This window comes from Sylvia atricapilla, chromosome 1 (assembly GCF_009819655.1).
Source record: "Sylvia atricapilla isolate bSylAtr1 chromosome 1, bSylAtr1.pri, whole genome shotgun sequence".
Taxonomy (NCBI): domain Eukaryota; kingdom Metazoa; phylum Chordata; class Aves; order Passeriformes; family Sylviidae; genus Sylvia; species Sylvia atricapilla.
This window is the reverse complement of record NC_089140.1, coordinates 67,156,927-67,177,258: the sequence shown is the minus strand read 5'-3', so window position 1 is coordinate 67,177,258 and position 20,332 is coordinate 67,156,927. Positions and strand designations below refer to the sequence as shown.

Here is a 20,332-nt window from a genome sequence, read left to right as displayed (position 1 = left end):
AGGGAATTGCATCCACAAGAAACCTTTGCGTGAACTTTTCCAAATCCACTGTGTGAGCCTCAGCATAACCAGGCAATGTGCACTTGCAGCCCAGAAAGCAAATTTCTGCCTGGGCTGCATCCAAAGCAGCGTGGCCAGCAGGCCAAAGAAGGGGATTCTGTCCCTCTGCTCTGCTGAGACTCCACCCAGACAGCTACCTCCAGCTCTAGGGTCCTCAGCATAGGAAGGACATTGACCTGTTGGAGGAACTCCATAGGAGGCCACAAAGTGTATTCCTGTGCATTAGCAGATGGTGTTACTAGAAAGTGCTAGACAGTCAAAATATGGGACCAATCCAATGCTGCTTTCCCCTCTGGTATTTATGACGTGCAACACTCTGTTTACTGCAACACTAGAACTCTAGTTTGACCAAATGTGTTTAGACTTAACCTTGCAGTGCTAGACAATCCATAAACTAAGCCATCATTTATTTTCTCCATTCTTCTGGCTCATAAACTCCATATAAGATGCTTACAGTGTCCCAGGTGCAGGCACAGTGCACCTCCATTTTCCTAGGACCAATCCTCAATAAATGAGATTTGGCCTTTCTGGGGCAGAAGCACTATCACATATTCCATACTGGGTAGTAATTTAAACTTCTAGATCTAGACAACAAGCACTCAGTCCAAGAATTCTTGACAGAAATGTAGACTGTGCAGAAGGAGTCAATTTTCTTTCACACAAACTTACCCTCATGAGTCACTGAGCACATTTCACTACACCAATAAATAGCTAACAGATTTGTGTGGAAGAGAAGCTGACCTGAAGGAAACACGAGAGGTTTCTTTAAAGACCATCAATTTTAACCATGTATTTTTAAGTATCTCTACTATGTACTCCTGAACAGCACAGAGCTAGGAAGTATTTCAGTTAGTTTTACCTAAACACTCAGTTAAGCAGGAACCACACAGCAGCTTGGAGCTTTTCTCACTGATACCTACACGTGTTGAAGACACCAGCAAAGACCCAGCACTGGCCATATCGGACAGGTTGCTTAGAACTGTAATACTCCAAGAGAATGTCCACGCTTCCCGTCCAGGCTGAAGGTGCAACGCCATAATCGTATGCGTTGTTCCAGGATCCAGCAATCACACCTTCGTCATCCTTGGAGTTAATCTAAAATCAAAGGAAATGGGTGTTAGAGATGTCAGAGACTGAATAATAAAAAGCTCTTTAACTCAGCGGACCAATAGGATGAGAGAGAGTGAATGTAGCCAAGTTTGGGTTAGAAAGTAAGATAGAAGGAACCTTTCATTATTAAGGTAGGGGATAAATAGGACAATCTTGTTAAGAGCTATGGATTCTCCATCACTGAACAATTCTGAATGAAGGTCAGACACAGAAAATAAATCTGAAATTAGATCACCACAATGTGTATCCATGTTGCCAGTTAAGAAGCTTCATTAACATTAAACATGCTTATTGTTACGTATTTTTAATAAATGCAACCGGCTATACATTGGTAAGCAAGCCTCAGAAGTATTAAGCTGTATTCTTTCCATCATCTGTTTTTCTGTCCATATCAGCCCAGAGATTTTAATAAAATCACTCCTGATTTACAACAGATTGAGAGGAGAACCAGCCTACTGTTATTTTTAGAGTAGAAACTAATTTCTTTGGTCTGGCACACATGAAAACAAGAAGGAATTTGCTGTGTAAGTTTTCCTCTGGTAAGATTATACAAAGTAGAGAGTTTTGCTGACTAATGGCTATACTGATAGGCATTAACGAGCGATACGTCTCCTAGCTGCAATTTGAATCAAACCAGTTGAGGCTGTGCAAAAAGCTCACTCACTCTGTACCTTTTAATTATGCTAATGTGGAACAGCTACATGCCAGACAAATAAATCACAATTCTCATTTAAAAGCTTTTGGCGGCATTAACTACTGTTTTATAATTAGAAAATCGACTTCCTGTGAACTCTAGGACTGAACAAAGATAAGTATTCAGAGTCATAACCAATGGGTTAAGAGGTTGTGCCCATCTCACTGGTGTAGGAAACATGCCAGGAAAAGCATCACTTCAAGGACAGGACAGTATGTTGATCTTCAGGCTCTAATCTGGCTGTAGTGAGTGGAAGAAGAGATGGACTCTACCTGCTCTGGCAAGCCAGAAAGCCTCAGAAGGATTCCAGCATGGGGGACATCTCCTCAGGCTAGCTCAATTCTACCACACTTCAACTTCAGCAAGAATGGGGTTAAGTAACACAGGTGGGATTTCAGCATCTCTTGCCCACTTCTTATGCAGGTGCAGATTTCAGTGAGAAAACTCCCTTCCTAGTTATGGCCCAATTCTGCAGGTTAGCCGTAGAGTCTATTGAGTCCTGGATTTCCAGTGGTGAGCTCCTCCATTTCTCTAAAATGTTGAGTGGCTCAAAACCTAACTAATATCCAAGCCCTATTTGGGTTCATAAACTTTGTTCAATTCTGGCCTGAGGACTTCTACAGTCCTTACATGAGGGGCTTTTTCCATCTACTACTTCAGGGATGAAGAAACCACGTTTAATTCTTTCTTCTATCCAAAGGTCCAAAGCTGTGTTTCTAATGTCTGGAGCGAAAGAACTAACTAAAATTAAATTAAACTAAATTTTAACTTTTTGTTAAAAGACAAAGAGAAGTAGAGGTGTTCTCAATGCTTCTTGCTGAAGCTGTTCTATTCAATATGCAAGATTAAGAGGCTGAATTAAGATTAAGTGGAATGAAGATCCCACTTCAATGTCTTTTAAGACAAAGAGCTCGTTTTCTCAAAGCCTGGGCAAATGATATAACAAGTGGGTTAAAAATCATCTGTCCCCAGCAGCCATGTTTTGTGGATGGTCTATTTTAGTAGCTGGCTCATGAGAACATCCAATTACTCCACCTCAATGACTAGAGTATTATTCTGGGAAGCAGAAAACATCAGTTCAGACCTCTCATAAGGCAAAAGAGAGGACTCAGCCTCCGTCTTCCACAACCTGGATGAGTCTAGCATCTTGAATATTAGGGATGGGACTGCTCTTGCACCCATGGCATTATTCCTGGTGCCTGGCAACTGGAAAGAATGGAGGTCTAGATGGTCTTCTTGGTTATTTTAGGTTCTTTCATTCTGAGTGGGGTGTGTTTTGTGGACCTCATCTTAAAGAGGACAGTTGCCACACTGTTTTCTTCTGGGGCAAAAGCAGCCCACTTATATAACTGTTCTCAGCCTGATTAGATCATTTGGGGCTTGGATCAGACACAGCAACACACACTATTGCAGTGTTCTAAGATCCCATTGAGGTTAGCACTGGATTTCACATAAAGTACTTCAGTTGCCCATCCAAAATTCCACCCATCATGCCACTGCATTATCCATAGCAGAAACAGCTTTCTCAATTATATTAGCTACTGGAAAATGAGCGCATTGTCACATAAGAAACGCTTCTGTCTGGAGTGCAATGTCTAAAAGTGACTTTCCCACCAGTGAGGCACCATTCTCAGGAAGAGGCAATGAGCCAACAGAAGTCGCTTGAGCTTTAGTGGAGAGAAATAAAAAGTCAGACGTCAGAATGGACAATTGTCAGACTGGACAACTGATCTGCTGTGTGTTGTGGAGAGCACATCAGGACAAGAAGGCCAGTTAAATCAGCCCCCCTTTGATTTATGAGTCCCTTCTGACACATATTAGGCATCCATTACATACCACTGCTGAGGCAACACGGCAGATTTTGATTGGATTTCCACGACCAGAGAGCTCCAGTTCTGCCTTGTCCATCAGGAATAGGCAAGCATCCAGAACGTTTTCTTCAAACTAGATAAAAAAAAAAAAAAAGAGACACAGGGGGAAAATTAATTCACTTTTTATTCTGGAAATAAATAGGCAAAGATATTTTTCCCTGTTGTTATAATTGCTGATCAGTTTCAAAAGTAGCTGGTCACATCAAAGCTCTGTGTTTAACAATAGAAATTTTCTTCTGGATAATCATCCATGTGGAGGGAAAAAAAAAAAGTGAGAGGTTGTGAGGGAAGAAAGTGTAATTTTCAAATCAATCTCAGTCCAGTTTCCAGAAGGTTGAAATGACAACACGGTTTCTGACAGGACATGAAATTTTAAGTGCTAACAAATATATAATAGGAGTGTATTATAATAATAACTACAAGAAGCTTGTCTACTTGCAAAGGATTTTATGTCCTTCAAAGATTCCAGACCTGCTAATTTCAGGACTTCTCTGACAGAGCCAGTGCATTGCTGGGAACTTGAACAATAAGTGGTTTGCCAGTGGTAATTGGAAGATACTTTCATTTCAAAGTTATTTTTAAAATCTGCTTAAAATGACAAGCCAAAAGCTTATTATATAGATTAATCCTGGTCTACAAAATTTAGACATCAAAAACACCAAGTGACCTAAAGTAGTCTTCTTCAAAAAACAGAGTGAAAAGGTACAATTTTTTTCAACCTAGCATGAACAAGCACAAGAATGAATTGAGGGCAGAGGTGTCTAAATAGACCAGAAACCATTTGTCACAGAACTTGCCCTGCTATGTATTTCATTTTCCTTAGAAGAAACTGCATAGCAAAGGAAAATACCTCTGTCCCCTGGAAAACGGTAGGAGACAGGGAAATACACAATAATAAAACAAATACCTTCTAGATACAAAATTATATTGACATTCAAGGCTGTGACAGAAACTCCATGGTGTTAGGTTTTATGTTCTGTGCTTGCATCCTGAAAGATATGATTCATGCTAATAGGATTTTTGCTCTCATGCTGCTACTAGAGCTAGATTGATTTCCTAACTCTCTACAGCCTGGCTTAGGGCTCCTTGGCAGATAAGGCCACCCTGAATTTTGCCTCCTGAAGAAAGTGAGCAAGACCCCAGATCAAACTGCTGCTTTGGCAGTCTGGGGAGAGGAGAAAGAAGAGTGAGGTAAGAGAGCCGAAAAGAAAGCCCCAAAGAGTAAACACTGCTGCTGGTACAGCAGGGAAGATGGGAGAGATAGAAGTGACTTCCTAGACAGCATCTGAACAGTGGCATAAGCCATGAAAGGGGAAGCATCCTGGTGTTTCACCATCTTCAGCCATTTCCTGGCCAGTGGAAATCCTTTGCTTCTGCCTTGATGGTAGCACTCTGCCTTGATGGTAGCACTGCCTACCGATCCTTTTCAGCAAATGGCCTCCACGGCAGCACACTTCTCTCATTATCACCCACACTTGCACTGAATCACTTTCTCTGGAGCTGGAATTTACTAATGAACACTTTATCATCTGAGCAAAACTGAATTCATGGTGTTTGGGAATAAGGGAACAGGGATCAGTGTTTCTCAGAGACCTACTACTAGTACTTTGTCATTAGTGGGAAGCTGAATAATTGCACATCCCAGTCCACTCCACTGGGATGTGACACAAATAATGTTGGGTGAATGACTGTGCTGAGGAGAACCTCTTTCCCAAGGAGAATATTCACAAAAGAAAATGTAAACTCGGGGCCCTCACAGCTGTCCCTCCTGGTTCAAATTCACTTTTCTTCTGGTCTGGCCTAACAATCTTTTACCAGGATCAAAATATGCTGTCTGCTTTCCAACTAATCAGATCTGGATTAAATCAATAAGAGGTTTACCCTGAAATTTAAACTTTCCTCATCTACAGTTTATGAGACACTGTCAATCTTGCCAGTATATACAGAAAGAACAAAGAGGAAATAAATAGCTACCAGAGTTGTTGCCTTCCACCTCAGCATTTACAAAGTGACACAAAAGCTTGTGAAAAAACTGGATTAACAGGGAAGAGAGGACAAGCTGCAAGGGCTAGCTGGCTTACACTGCTGCAGTAGCGTAGGATGCAGAGTAGCCTTAACTCTTTCTTGACTATTCAGGGATTTTAAAAACATTAAATCAAACTAGATCAGTTTTCCGCCTTCACTCTCAGCAAGAAAATTCTATCTAGAGGGAAATGGAATAGAAAAATTGCAGTTTTAAGGATTAACATTTGTGAAGTATCTCAGGAACCAGAGAAGTAGTCAGCAGTAATAGGGCAGCTAGGACAAGCGACTAAACCTGATCCACGCACAGCCCCTGCCTGTTCCATTGCACTTGAAATGAAAATAAACCTATCTCAGGAGCAAGGCGCTTTGGTGAAATCACATGGGAAAAAATGCAGGTGGAAAATAAGGCAAGAGAAAACACACAGGTGAAGTGCACACAGATATGCCTTGTGTTACAGAGCAACACATGTAGCTGTCCTGGGCATCCTCCTGCATGCTCAAGTGCTTGTGATAAATGACCTTCCATTTAAACCAAAGTAGGAGAGGCTGTGTCACTGGTTGACTTAAGGCGATGTTTCTCACAGTCAGTTGCAGGCAGATGTGATCTCAGGTTGCCTGTGGTCTGACTTGACCAAATGCATGTGCTGTAGAATTACATGGGCATAGTGGGTTCCCAAGCTAAAGTAGATGAACATGTGGACATGAGAGAAGTCAAGATGGCAAGAGTACTCTATGCCCATCTGTTTTATTTCCCTCACAGAACCAAAAATCAACATTAAATGATGTTTGATGTTAGCATCCAATTTCTGACATTTTTCAGCTAGAGAGTTCCTATGTGCCTACGTTTCTTCCAAAGACGAATTTCCCCTGAATCTTCCATGGAATTTTCTGAGTGATTGCCTTTTACAGTTTCTTAGGAGGGATCACAGTCATGTCACAAGGCACACCTCCATCCTCATTCATTGCAGCCATTCTTCAACTGTTCTGTTGTTTTCCTCTGTCCATGTTTCTTGCCTTTGCCTCTCATTACAGGCAGCAGCTTTGAGAACCATCTCAAAGTAGTAACCCAGTTTCAAATTCTATGCTCCTTTTCAATTTACAGCTTGGGTTAAAGTCTCCAGCCGTCATTGTCCTAAGCAATGTTTTAACCTAAGAACATTACCATGCACAAGTCTACCTGCATTTTTCGTATAAGAGCATATACTTTTCACCTCTATGACTCCATGTGGCCTTGTGCTTTTTACTTACATGTCCTAAAGGGCTATATATCATAAATATAAAGAGCATAACTGTATGACATATTCATAATGTAGGCCTTTCTGCTAGTACTTTTGCTCACTCACAGCAATGCTCTTGTTCTTAACATCTAGGATTGCCAAAAATGTGTCTTTAATGGTTGTAAATGGATAGGGTAAGATCAGGAACATCCTTTCCTCTGTTTCACTGAAAGTAAGGGAACCAGAAGAATATTTCTCTGTTCCTTCACAGATTGACATATCTGCTAAACCTCAACAAAATTATCAATTCCATTAAAGCTCTTGGCTTGGGTCTGCTCAGATACATCTGCCATGCTCAGCTTTCACATGGGCAACCAATAGCAAAAGGTGCACCACAGCATGGGATGAAAATCAGGTTCTCTGATTTCAGCCAACACAGGAATTTCCACTTCCCAAGCACATGAGAAAGGACTATGGAATGGCCCTAACCTCCCAGACCAACCACCTCCTAGAAAATCCAAATAAATAATGCAGTTTCTCAAAGGAGGCTGGTATTTGTGTCAGGAAGATGCCAGATTCCCAGAATATAAACACCTCAGGCCAAGCCACCAAAGGCCATAAATTTAGCATCTTAGGACATAAATCCAGCATCTGGTTTAAGCAGCATCTTCCACCTCCAGCTGCTTATTCCTCTCTCTCCCTCCCCCCTACATCTGTCATGGAGTGAATCTCAAATCTAGAGCAGCCCAGAAATTACCCAGGGGGAAAAAAGAATCAAGGAGATGCTTGTTCAGCTAGATCAGCTCTCCAGTCTGAGTCACTGCACTGCTGCACAAGTGCTTGCAGGGGTTAAGAAGGGCCAGGAGGGGGCATTTTTGGTCAGCTTACATGCAAGCCCAGCTTTGGCCTCAGGATCTGCTTCCACATTCTCTTGTATCAGAGGCACCATCAGCTTATGGAATTTCTTTCCCGCTGCTTATTTACGGCTGGTTTTGTCTCAGTCAGGAAACCAGTCAGACCCTGCAAACAACGGCACTGACACAACCAAAGGAATGGTGCAGAGGCAGGAACTCCCTGAGGCAGTGCTGCCGCAGGAAGAAAAGATGAAGTTGTGCCCTTAAATAGGGGGAAAAGAGAGACGTGAGTTCAAAGAGCTCTCCGGGGCAAGCACACTGGAAATCCATCCAGCTCAAGCTTTGAGGTGGTATTTAGCTGAGGGAGAGAAAGCAAGATGTAAGGACCCTTCCGCAAATCTGTGCTAAGGAGGTGGCACAAATCTTGAGTGGATCCATCATCACAGTAGTAAGGAAATACCTTCTTAATTGTGTTGTAGTGAAAATCCAGATGAGAGGAGTTCACCATGTCCAGTACCTGTCCATTGGAGCCCCTCCAAGTAACAGCTAGGGCTACAGCTTTGCTATCATTTCAATTCTGCTTGACAATGTTTTTTTCCCATTCTAACACAATAAATTAACTCTTCCATCCCATAGGAATTTTTAGGCTGGTTAGTTCTTGCAAGAACGTTGGGGTAAAATAGGGAAGCAGAAAGCCTGAGACAAGGGGTAGTGGTTTTAAGCTGAAAGAAGGTTGGTTTAGATTACATATAAAGTAGGTTTTTTACAATGATGGTGGTAAATTGCTGGAACAGGTCGCCCAGAGAAGCTGTGGATGGTCCATCCCTGGAAATGCTCTTGGACAGATTGGACAGGAATCTGAGCATCTGGTCTAGTGGAAAGTGTCCATGTCCATGATGGGGTGGGGGAACCAGATGATCTTTAAAAATCCTTTCCACTCCAAATTATTCTATGAGTCCATTTATCAAAGGCACAATTTACCCCGCTCCAGCCTAGTGGAGGGTGTCTCCCCAAGACTGCAAGAGACCACTGGAGACTGATGTTATCAAGTCCAGGCAGAAAAGGGGGAGATTCCCCTAGAATTTAAAATGTTGGCATTAAATACTGGTTCGTCACAGGAAACTTATGACTATCTGACCCCCAAGAAGAACAGAATTATTTCCACCAAGTTGCTAAAGCTAAAAAGAAAAGTCAAAAAGCAATAAAACCTGTTGTCAAAAAATGAAAAAACCCAAACAAACAACTCTACTTTTCGTAAATTGATTTGATCCTGAAGCAGCAATAATGCAGCAGCAGAAATACTTCTGCCCTGTGGAAACCTCAGCTAATGATTATAACTTCCAACAGGCAGCCTCTTAGTACCTGAAATATGCCCCTGAAACAAGGTCTTTAAATATCAGCTATTATAGCATTGCTTTTCTGGATTAGGCATATACCCACTTCATACAATTTTAAAATGATACTCCTTATCTTTCTGAAGGAGAAACCAATAATGCATTCCAGAGCCCACAGTCTCAACCACAGTCTGGTGTCAATTAAACTCATTTGCTGTCCTACTGGGAGCAGCCAGAGAAGATCTGAACAGCTCACCTGCCCGTAACTCCAACTTCTTGATTTCACATCTTCGACGTTTCCATGGAATACAACACCAACATCATTCAGGACATATTCTTCCCTTTCTTTCTCGTCATCCAGGTACACAGCATCCACTGCATTAGTTTACCAAAAATAAATATTAGTACAAGTGTTTAATTGTCATATAAGACAGATAAAACATCTTAGCATATAATACATCCATCTTTGATAAAAAGTATCCCTCTTCCATCAAACAAAGCACTACCTGCTTCAACAGAGTACAGGGATAAGGAGGTAGTGATACTAGTTAGGAATATAATATGCAACTTAAAAATATGCAAGATAGAAAAGTGCTGGCAACTCCTGCCAGTTTTCTCAGGGTCTGTAAAGTATGATTAAAATGTCACATCTTATCAAAAATTTTATGATTGCTGTGTAAAACTAATTTAAAAGTTGGAGCATCACGATGCAATTCTGCATCTGTACCAACAGATCAAAGAACAATTTTAAACCTATTAATGTTAATAGAAAACAGCTCAGGTCAAGGGATCTAAAGAAAAGTCTGGAGTGAATTAAAAAAATGGAATACAGTTTTTATAAAGTATTAAGAGAAAGGTTTGATTGCCTTTTCTGTACTTTAGTTATTGACTGGAGCACTCCTTCCCCACATAGCTTGACTGACCAGGTAATATAAGGAGAAATTCAAGTGTCCAAGTGAGAAATGGAAGTTCTCATGGGTGAGACTGGATGAGATCTTTATCAAAACATATACAAAGACTAAATTCTAGACTGGACTGATATCAAAAATCAAGAGCATATACATGGGACACCTGACTTGCAAATATGATTTGTGTATGTGAAGAACTCACTATTAACATTCATAAGGAACCCTGAATTATGTGAAACCATTCAGACATTCACAGGAAAGGATGGTAAGGATGAAGCAGGTCGTGATGCTGTGATCCTACAATAGCTGAAGATTCCTTTCCCATGCCAATGCTTGTTGCTTGTATTTTGAGACAAAAAGATACACATTAACAATTAATAGCATAGGATTAAATTAATTGGAGGAATCAGTACTGTGGTCCCAGATAGCGATCTAAAGGGAATTTCCAACAGTTTGATATGAGCAAGCACAAAACTTCACTCGCTACTGTCATAATAGATTTCTTCAGCATCCCACTGCAAATTACTAGAGGATCATTTAGCTTTTAAAAGCCAACTGATTTGTTGTGTTTTGTTGAAATGCAAATCAGATTTGGACCTTCTTGTAAACCTCATCCTCAAAAGCTTCTTCACTTCTCCATGAAACTGCAATTTGGCCAAAAACAAGACAAAATCTGAGCTCACAAAGAAACAAAAAATCAGTTGTGAGACTCACATTGGCCTCAGCTAGGTGAAGGGCTTTGCCAGTATACACACCTGACTCCTCTGGAAGTTTTGTTTTCCCTCAAGATATTTTTATATTTCTATGTCTATATATACACAAGGGATTATGCCTAGATATGTAATATATCTAGGCATAATCCCTTATATGTATATAGACATAGAAATATACCACACAGAAATGACATCCACACTGGTGTGCAAAGGATGATAGAGAAGCAGGGGTTAAATACGAGTAGCCTGTATTGCGCTTGAGGAGATCAGTGTTTGCCATTATGCTTTACAGCAGTTGCTGTACAGGCTCCGATGGCCAATTATGACTTGGAGCAAACAGAGAACAGCAGCTTTCATGGAGTTTTACCTGAAGTAGACAGGTCTGAGACCCACTCTTGTATTTGGTAGAGTGGTATTCACCTGGCTTCTAAAGGCTGAATGATTAAGAAGTTTACAAGCTTTTCACTACCCATGACCTAATCAACCTCAGCCTGCACCCAGGTACGAAGTGGGTGATCATGGGTTCACTATATTCAGAGGCTACAAGGTAAAAGAGAGTGTTCAAACTTGACAGTGAATGAAAAGGCTGCATCCATTAATGCAAGCAGGGACTCTCACATTTATGAAACTGTATATCTCATGACTTTTTTTGCTCCAACAACTTCTGTATAACATCCCACTAAAAGTATCGCAGATGATACAGATCACATAGGCTCTGTTTCATTAGGCTGGATTTGCCTGATTTGCTCATTGAATGATTATCTGCATTCTCTCACTGAGTTTTGGATTTTATTAAAGTCTGTCCATACAAATAGTACAGAGAGTTCATTTAAAGAAGGGGAATTCACACCTTCTTCTGTGCAGTTACACATTCAGTGAAGTGTGTGCATATGCCTTCTTGACAGCTGTTGTTTTCTTTTGGGGATTAAAAATATCAACATTGATCTTGCTGGTATCAATTGAGATGCTTATGTTATTTTGAGACTCCATGATCTTTGTTAAATCAGATGAAAATTGATTAACTTCTCTGTCGATTATTTTAAATATTTGTGTTTTTGATAAGGTAAAAAGGTCTTTTGTGTTTTACAGGGAAGCCAGCTGCTTTGATTTTTGACAGCTTTCACCACCCTTGAGACTGTTTAGAAGAAAATACGAGGCATTTGTGACTACTTTGATGCTAAACATGCTCTACATACTGAAACTCCTAATTATTTTGTGCAAGTGGAGGCTCACATCTGACAAACAGAAGAATTCCACAGAAATGTGCTGGGTTTGTTTGTTCTTTTTCTCTAGCAGTTCAGAGGGTTTTTTACTCACTTCTTTTATCCTGGGAATTTACTAAGACACCAGCAATGCTACAAAGAAGCAAATTAGCTTCTATGCTACTCTGTTTGAAGTTGGGTAAGGTGAAAATACACTTCACGTGAAGACAGCACTGCCAGTGAGGAATCCCTTGCAAAAGACATGGGGAGTGCAGAGTAACCCTTTCTATTTGGGAAAGTGAATCAACATAAGAGAACTCTACCCAGAATGGAGGGACCTCAACCTCAGCACAGCAACCCTGTGGTGCTGGAAAAGCCATTTCTTCATGCAGACAGTGACAGCTGAGCACAGCAGCACCAGCAGACAGGTGGAAGTGGAAACAGCAGGTTTGCCCTCAGCTCCCAGCTTCCCTCCAAAGCGCTCCTGCAGGAATCCAGGAATGTGAGGCTGTGGACCTGGGACCACAAAACCCCCAGGGCTCGTGTTGGGAAGAGGACAGTGTTGTGAAAAACCCCAAGCTGCAAGAACTAAATGCAGTTATCTACAAAAAACACTACCCAGGATCACAATCAGTATGCTGCCTTGAATAGTGCTGGTATTTGGTAACATGTGAGACGAGTCCTAAACCAACCACATGTTACCAATCCTCCAACTGTATTAGAACATTAGAGCAGAAGAAATATGCAGCTGACTCAATAAACTTGCAATATATTTAATTGCTTAAATGTAATCCACTTTGCATGAGGCTTGGGTGAGTGAGATGCACATCTCAGCCCACAGGGTCTGCAACTTACTCAGCTACACTATGCACCTCCACCTGTGAGAGAAGTAACAGAAGTGAGCACAAGGTCTTTTCCTGATAAGCACTTAATGTTCCCCAGAAGAAAGTTGCAGAGACTCAGCACCTGCTTGGAAAGAGCTCGCAGCTCCTTGGAAAGAGCTCACAGTATCCAGATCAAAGGAGCTCTTCTCCACTTTCATGTAGTCTGATATTGCCAAGAGTTTAGTTAAATTCCAAGAAGTTATCCTTAACTACTTGCCATTTGTATCTTCTGTTCCAGAACTGAAGAGAGCTCTGCATGCCCAAAAGCACATGTGTTTCATCCAACTATGTCATCTGGCTGCAGAAAAGATGCTGCCTCTCCTCAAAGATTTTACCTTGCTTATTAAGTAATGAAAATTTCACTTGAGTTACTGAAATCTCCATCCACTATTTAGGTGAATTCCCAGGTGTTTGGGGCTGGTGTATATAATTTTGGAGAATCAGGCCCTGTGTCTAAAGTTTTCTTGGCTATCAGTCTTAAATGTAGCTAAAGGGATTAAAATATATAAAAACATACGATGATTTTGGAAGCAAAGTACTCTGTAGTTTGACTGGTAAAGTATTCAAACTTCTTCTAAAGCAGCTGGAAAAAAAACCCACCACCCTGTCTGGGAAAATATGTCAAAACTGAGCTGTAGTGAGAAAAGAAGTAATAAGAAAGGGCACAAATGCCTCTGTCTTAAAGTAAAGCTCATACTGACATATTGATGCTCCTCCAAAATGATGAGTCGGAAAGCTGCATCAGGCACTAGAGCCCATACTTTGCTCCCTGCTATAACAATCCCCATTCATTCCTGGCATCAGTCTTCTCTCTTTTTAATGAGGCTTTTCACTCAGACTTTTCTGCTTAGCTATCAACCCAGCAAACAAGCCAAGATGATTTTAAAACTATTGTTTTCTCTATGCTTTAACTGCCTCAGTTTTTCTACCCTTTTGTCATTCCACAGAAAAAATCAGCCAGAGGATAAAGCATGAAGAAACACTCCTTGATTTTCTAACACAAGAGAAGGGAAAGACAGACACGGGAGCCAATTAGCTCAAACTACCTAGGAGTAAAAGAAGAACAAAAATGAGGATATATCCAAATCAATGAATGATTTGGATCATTAAATGAAACAAGCAGGAAATGAAAATTACAGTAGTCAGCAAGGGACAGGACCTGAAGCCATTGAGAAAATGGCTGAAAATGTAAGCTGAAGAGGAAAATGTGGTCCCCAAGTTGTCTGTCCTGGATCTGGGGACACACATGTCCTTGCTGCCCAGAGAGATTTTTTTCCTTTCCTAAAGCAGACTTTTTCCATCAGCCTTGCCAGTGCCTGCCAGTGGAGGCAACTGCTGTGTGTCTTGCTCCCTTGTGGGTTCACTCTTGCTGGCTTTTGGACTCATTCAGCTTGGCTGTGAGGGAGGGAAGGCACAGGAGAGCAAAGTGTCCATACACCATGAATAATGGTGCATCAGTCTGCACTTAGAGTCGCTGGGCAAGAAGGTGTGAAGTAGGGACCAATTTTCCCTTTTCCCCCTCTGACTAACACCTCACATCAGCTTGTATGGTTCCAGTCACACCACAGCGGGGGTAGGCAACCCCCCCCATATCACATCTTGTCTCCACATTAGGCCTGCATGCATCCCTGGCTGGATGTCTGCTAATCATGAGGCAAACTGAGGCAATTTAAGAAGATTTTCCTTGGAGTTTATCCATTTCCAAAGATGTGCTGAGCAACTGCAGAGTCACTGTGCTGGCTGTTACAACACTCAGGACTAAATCCAAGTAGTGTTCTACCTTTAAGTGGAGAATTGCACCTCCCTGGCTAAAGCTGTGAGTCTGACGATGCCAAAACAAACCTTGAGAAGTTTTGTCTGATCACAGCGGGTCACAGCTTTGGCAATGTTTCCTTTCTTTCTGTTGCACACCCTTCAGAACAAACTGTTAGCATACTGCTCTGAGGTACCTTATACTGTTTTCTGAAGTATCTCACAGGGCCTTTGGCCCTGCCCTTCCCTCCTATCCCCACTTAACTAACTCCTCTTTATTCTGCATTAATCTATATCTTCTTAAATAATGCATAAGCTAATCATTGCTTATGTTCCCTCAGACTAGGGGCGAGTAATGAATCCAGCACAAATCATTCCATGTACTGACAGTAGTGCAGCTGAATAATGGGCTCCACTAATAATACTAAACTTACTTGTCACTTGGTAGGAGGGCCCTTGTTTGGTATAGGATAATTTGATGCAAATACTGTGGTAAACAAATGGAAGGATGAAGGAAGGGTAGCAGGAAGAATATTGAAGTTAGCTGGTGACCTAAATATACTGCAATATATGTGACTTGGAGCCTTGCAAGTGTTGGAAGCTGAGACAGTGCTACAGCCTGTCAGAAGGCTGAGTCAGACCTCTCTGGTCCTCCTTGCCGTCTCCTGAAAGCCAGACACAGAGTTCATAGGGTAAAATACAACCCTGACAGTGTAAAGCCTGATTTCTTCTGAGGATGCTGGGAGATTTAAAAAAAGCCCAAATTGTTCTTCAACCCACTGTATTATAAAAAAGGATCATTTGCAAAATGTTTTGTTCCTCAGAGAGGGCACCACTGCTAATTAGTCACCATTAAAAGGGAAGTTACAAGGGCAAATGTCATGTAGCAGCAGGAAGGCACCACCAGTGATGCCACAGCAAGCTGACTCCACCCAACTTGTTCATTGAATTCCTGCAATATTTTGACTGCAGATGTTCAATCCCAAATGTGGCAATTAGCAATGTAAGTCACAGAGTATGTGATGCCACCACATCCTGCCCCACACCAAATCCTGAAAAAATATGGCCATATTGACTTGTTTAAGCCACACAGAGGCACACTGGAGACTCTCAGTGTTGCTTATTCAAGTCAGAGTAAAGCCTTGGGGTATGTTTACTATGGAGCCTGAACTGTCAAACACAGGCTTGGCCTCATAAAACTGATGAGTTTAGACCGAAAAATAGGGCATTGGTTCCTAGCATGGAGCCCTGCTCACACAGGGCTATTCCCCAGCCTGAAAGACTTGACTTTTGGCAGAGTAACTGTAAATTTTCCAGACCCAAACTGACATGTCTCTAACCTCCTTGGTACCAATGCTCCCATTTCTGGGACAACCCACCCAAAACCTGATGAGCCCAGCAGCAGAAAGTGTAAGCCTTCGACCAGGTACTTACGTTGGCACCAGGGATTGAACAAGATGTAGGTGTCGGTGGCTGTATTCCTGCGTGTCCGAAGGATGCCAAAGGGAGTCAGGACAGCAACGTAAAAGCGAAACTTGCCAATGATGCAGGTGGTAGAGGACATGATGGACAGCCGAATGGAGTTGTTTTCCCTGTGGATAATCTTGGCTCCCCACTGACCAGGTTTTAGCACATTGCCTACTGGGATTGGGATGTAGGTGCCTTTGTTTTGCTGTGGATAGCGACCTGGAAAGAGAAGTGAAGATGTTCACCTTGCTTTGACAGTTTGTTAATTTTCTAGCAGTCCTCTGTCCTTTTGTCTTATTTTCAGTGGAGGTGGCAGGTTTTAGTGGGCAAAAATAACCTACTCTCTCATTGCCCCTCATAGGGCCTGGTAACTTGACAGCACAGCCGCACAAACACCTGCAACAGCTCCCTGAAAGCAGCCTGTGCCCACACCCCCACCCACCTCACTCCAGCAATCTCCAGTCTCACTGGCTTGAGCACTGCTAGGAGCACAGATAGCCCTGCCAGCACGAGGAGGGTCTATCCAGGCTTTTCTTGCTCACATTGTTTATCCTAATGCAGCAAGGTGTACTCCAGCTTGCTCCTTGCCTTGGTGTCAACACCATCATCTAGACTGTTGGTAAGTTTAGGAGTTTAGGTAAGAGTCCCTTCCCCAGTTCAGATGCACCACCACCCTTGTCACTAGCACACAAGTGCCCTTTTGGGCACAGATGTCAGCTTTGGGACTTTTTAACAGAGCAGAACCCTGTACTTCTCTGCACTACTGCACTGCCAAGCAGAGACCAAGCACTATTTCATGAAGTCCACACAGATGGAGGAAACACAAATGAGTCCACGTGCAGATATCCAGTGCTTGCTTTCCCCTGAGCATCCACTCTTCATGAACATAGGGGGAACCAATTCTAGATGCCCAGAATATAGACCACCACACTGGGGCTGAATCGCCAATCTTTCTCCACCAGAAATGGGTCCCAAAGTATGACACACCTCCAAAGTACCTCACGTGAGAGTCTGCTTCACAGTAAAACAAATCACAACCCAGAGAAGCTTATTTTACTCTGCCAACTCTAAAAGCAGCTAGATGGATAGCTACATGTAAACATGTACAGTGCCAGGATTCAAAGTTGTGTGAGGCTCCACCCCTTGAGACTGAGGTAGAGCCAAACTAAATCTGGAAGCCAACCAGAAGCATAGACAGAAGATACACTTGTGAGAAGGATGAGTTCCTTATCTCATTCTCAAATCTACTCTTCATTTCATATTTTAGGCTGAAAGTCAGTCTCTCTCATTCAAAAATAGGGTAATGAAAAGCAATGATGGCAGACGGAGGGACAGACTTCTATATTTTTCATTCCTACTATTTAAGAACTTGAAAATTAAACTCATTTTCTTGCTTGCTTATTTTTATACTGCTGATGTAGAGATAATCGCAGATCTGAACACTGCTACAGTTTGGGAAAGGACAACTCCAGCTTTAAATCTGAAACTTGCAAGCTGCCACGACATTTGTGTTTCTGAGAAATCTGGGGCTACTGTGCTTCATCCAAGAGATTATTCTGAGCACATGAATTTCCATTTTGCAGATATACAGTGCACATAAATAGCCCACTTTGCCCTGCAGGCCAGGGATGCTGTAACCGTGAAACTCATTCAGATCAGTGAGGAACACAATGGAAGGAAAAGACCTACAGAAGAAGAAAGGACTAGAATAAGAGAGAAAAATCAATAGAAAACACTAGAAGATAGAGCACTGGACACTTCAAATATAAGCCATCAAAAGACAGCCAGTGTAGAGAGAAGAGGCTATAGAGGTAACAGATCTGGGAGCTGAACACATTCTCGTTCTTTGTAGTGCAACAGTGTATGACCCAGCTTGCCTCTACAGTTGATATTTTGCTTCTAGTTTTGACATAATCTTTTTCTAAGAAAAGCAGTCCACGCAAACAAAGCAGCAGAGCAAACCAAGTAGTTGAACTGATATCCCTGAAAACCGTTAACAAGTGCTACTTTTAAAAATACCTCCTGTACCTCCTTCAGAAAGGTGGGAGGGGGAAGAGATTACTATTTTAACATGGTTAGGAACTGACATCCTTGTCTTTGCTGGAAGCTGCATCTTGGTGTAGGAGCCTATTGGGGACAGGAGAAGCTGTGCTCTGGCAGTGACTTTGCACCACCATGTCTGTGTATGCCACGTGTACCTGGGGAGACTGCAGAATCACTTCACAGAAAATCTGCCTACAGGAACCAGAGAGAATCTCAAAGAGGCCATGAAAACTTTTCAAGACATCCTTATGGGACCACTGCCACTGGCACCTCATAAGCAGCTTTGGCAAAGAACCAAGCCTCTGGTATTCTCACTTCTGAAAACTCAAAACTCCATTTTCCCTTCCAAACAAGCAAAGCCACAAGACACCCTAATATACCTTTTGCTTGACAATGGAGCAGCTGTAGTTGCCATTGGAGAATACACAAGGTTCTTTCAGCCCAGAACCCCACACAGCTGGTCCCACAGAGCAGGAGGCCACTGTACTAGCTTGCTCACCCATGAGGAGAATGTGCTCTGGGGCAACAGGGATGCTCTGCATCTCTGCAGACATAGTAGATTTGGCAGGGATGGATATACTAGAAGTCAGGATACTTTGCACGTGTTATAAATAGTAAATACAAGAGAACTGCTTGCTCCTGATAGACAATCATGATTTGGTGCTTGCTAATGGTTACATAAATCCTGAATCCACCAGCAAGTTTGGAAAGATGGGCGGAGCCTTCAGGAGCACAGTGAGCAATTTCCAGTGTTTTCTTTGAGGAGGGGACAGGTTCCCTAATCTTCTGAAATAGAACCGAACCAAACCAAAAACCAAGCAAACCAAAATGCAAATGGAAAAATAAAGGGTGTAAATGAGTAAGGGAATTGTTACTTCCGTCAGGAGCTCGGGGGGCTGAATTGTAAACACACATCTAGACATCTGACGGCATCAGCCACACTAGTCTCATATACACACATCTGTTGTCTTGATACTAGAGTGCTATAAAGCTGAGTAACTTTGGCATTGCAAGCTAAGGTTGCTGGCCAAATAATTCTTACATAGGCTCAGTACTATGTTTATCGACCTTTGTAGGGAAATCCTCTCAGGGTAGCTTGGCCTTTTGACCTTTATCTACATATTGAGCAGACATTTCTGGCTGCAGTGGAAAAGTAGAGCCAACTTTGGCTCATAGCTGGGATATCTGCAATGTTGGCCCTTTCTCTGGAGTAACATGCAGTGGTGATTTCATTCTCTGGCTGACTCTCTAAGGAAGAAGATTCAATACTATCCAAAGACTCATTACCAAAAGCCTGTGAATGCCTGGCAGAGTGCTCTCTGAAGGGTCTCTGGTGCTAACCCAACCCACAGAGAGTCAGGAGGCAGTTTGAGTTCGTGTCAGGACTGGGACATGTAGACAAGACAAACCCTTTTTATGCTGACAGGAGGGTGCTGACATTATGCCAGTAGCATTAGCTGGCTCAGGATCTCTCCAGCTCTGATTTGCTCCAGGAGTTGGCAGCCTGAGCCATGCTCCACAGCCAGTTCCTTGTGGTTGTCTCACTCCCCAGTGCTCACGTTTGCTTTGGGTGTAGGAGGCCCTGGCCCTCCTCACACGAGGACATTTCACAGCCTATTGCTCTGTGACAGACAAAGTCCTGGCATGACATCACGCTGTTGGGATGTCCCTGTCTGCTCACTGTAACAGCACATGGAAATGGGAAAATCCAGCCTGTGAACTCATGAAGTCTGGAGATTCCTGCACTGAGTGAATTCATTTGTAGGCCCCTTCAAAGATATCATGTACTGAATAGAAGCTGCTGACTGCCCTGCCTTTGAAGCAGGAGAGGACAGGAGAGAACTCACAGTGACCCCCTTTCTCAGGCCTCAAACCCTCTGCATTTCAGTGCTAAGTCCTGAACCACGACACTGCCAGAAGACATCACTTTTTATAGAAACCTGCCTTGTACAGAAAGTTTAATGGCATAAACAAATCTATTTCCCCTGATTTACAGTGAACAAGTCTGCAATCCTTTGATGCCTTTTTATCCTTTCTTATTCCACTCTGGTTTCTGTAGCTAACCAAGCTGGGGTCCTAAAGTTCCTTCTCCCCTCAGTTGCAGCTCAGCTCAACTTGTACTTCTTGGGGTTTCCAGGCACCCAGGAAAAGAGGAGAAAAGTAGCAGCTGTCACTATTAAAGGAACCCACAAAATAAA

At 42.4% G+C, this 20,332-nt stretch overlaps 1 protein-coding gene across 1 annotated transcript in view; it reads right to left on the bottom strand.

Annotated features, from left to right (window-relative positions):
- Positions 1 to 20,332, bottom strand: part of F13A1 (coagulation factor XIII A chain) — a 59,258-nt gene that overhangs the window by 24,377 nt on the left and 14,549 nt on the right. Inside the window, 4 exon segments of the mRNA XM_066325103.1 lie at positions 981 to 1,155; positions 3,701 to 3,808; positions 9,422 to 9,540; positions 16,059 to 16,310. Coding sequence (XP_066181200.1) covers positions 981 to 1,155; positions 3,701 to 3,808; positions 9,422 to 9,540; positions 16,059 to 16,310 — 654 coding nt within the window.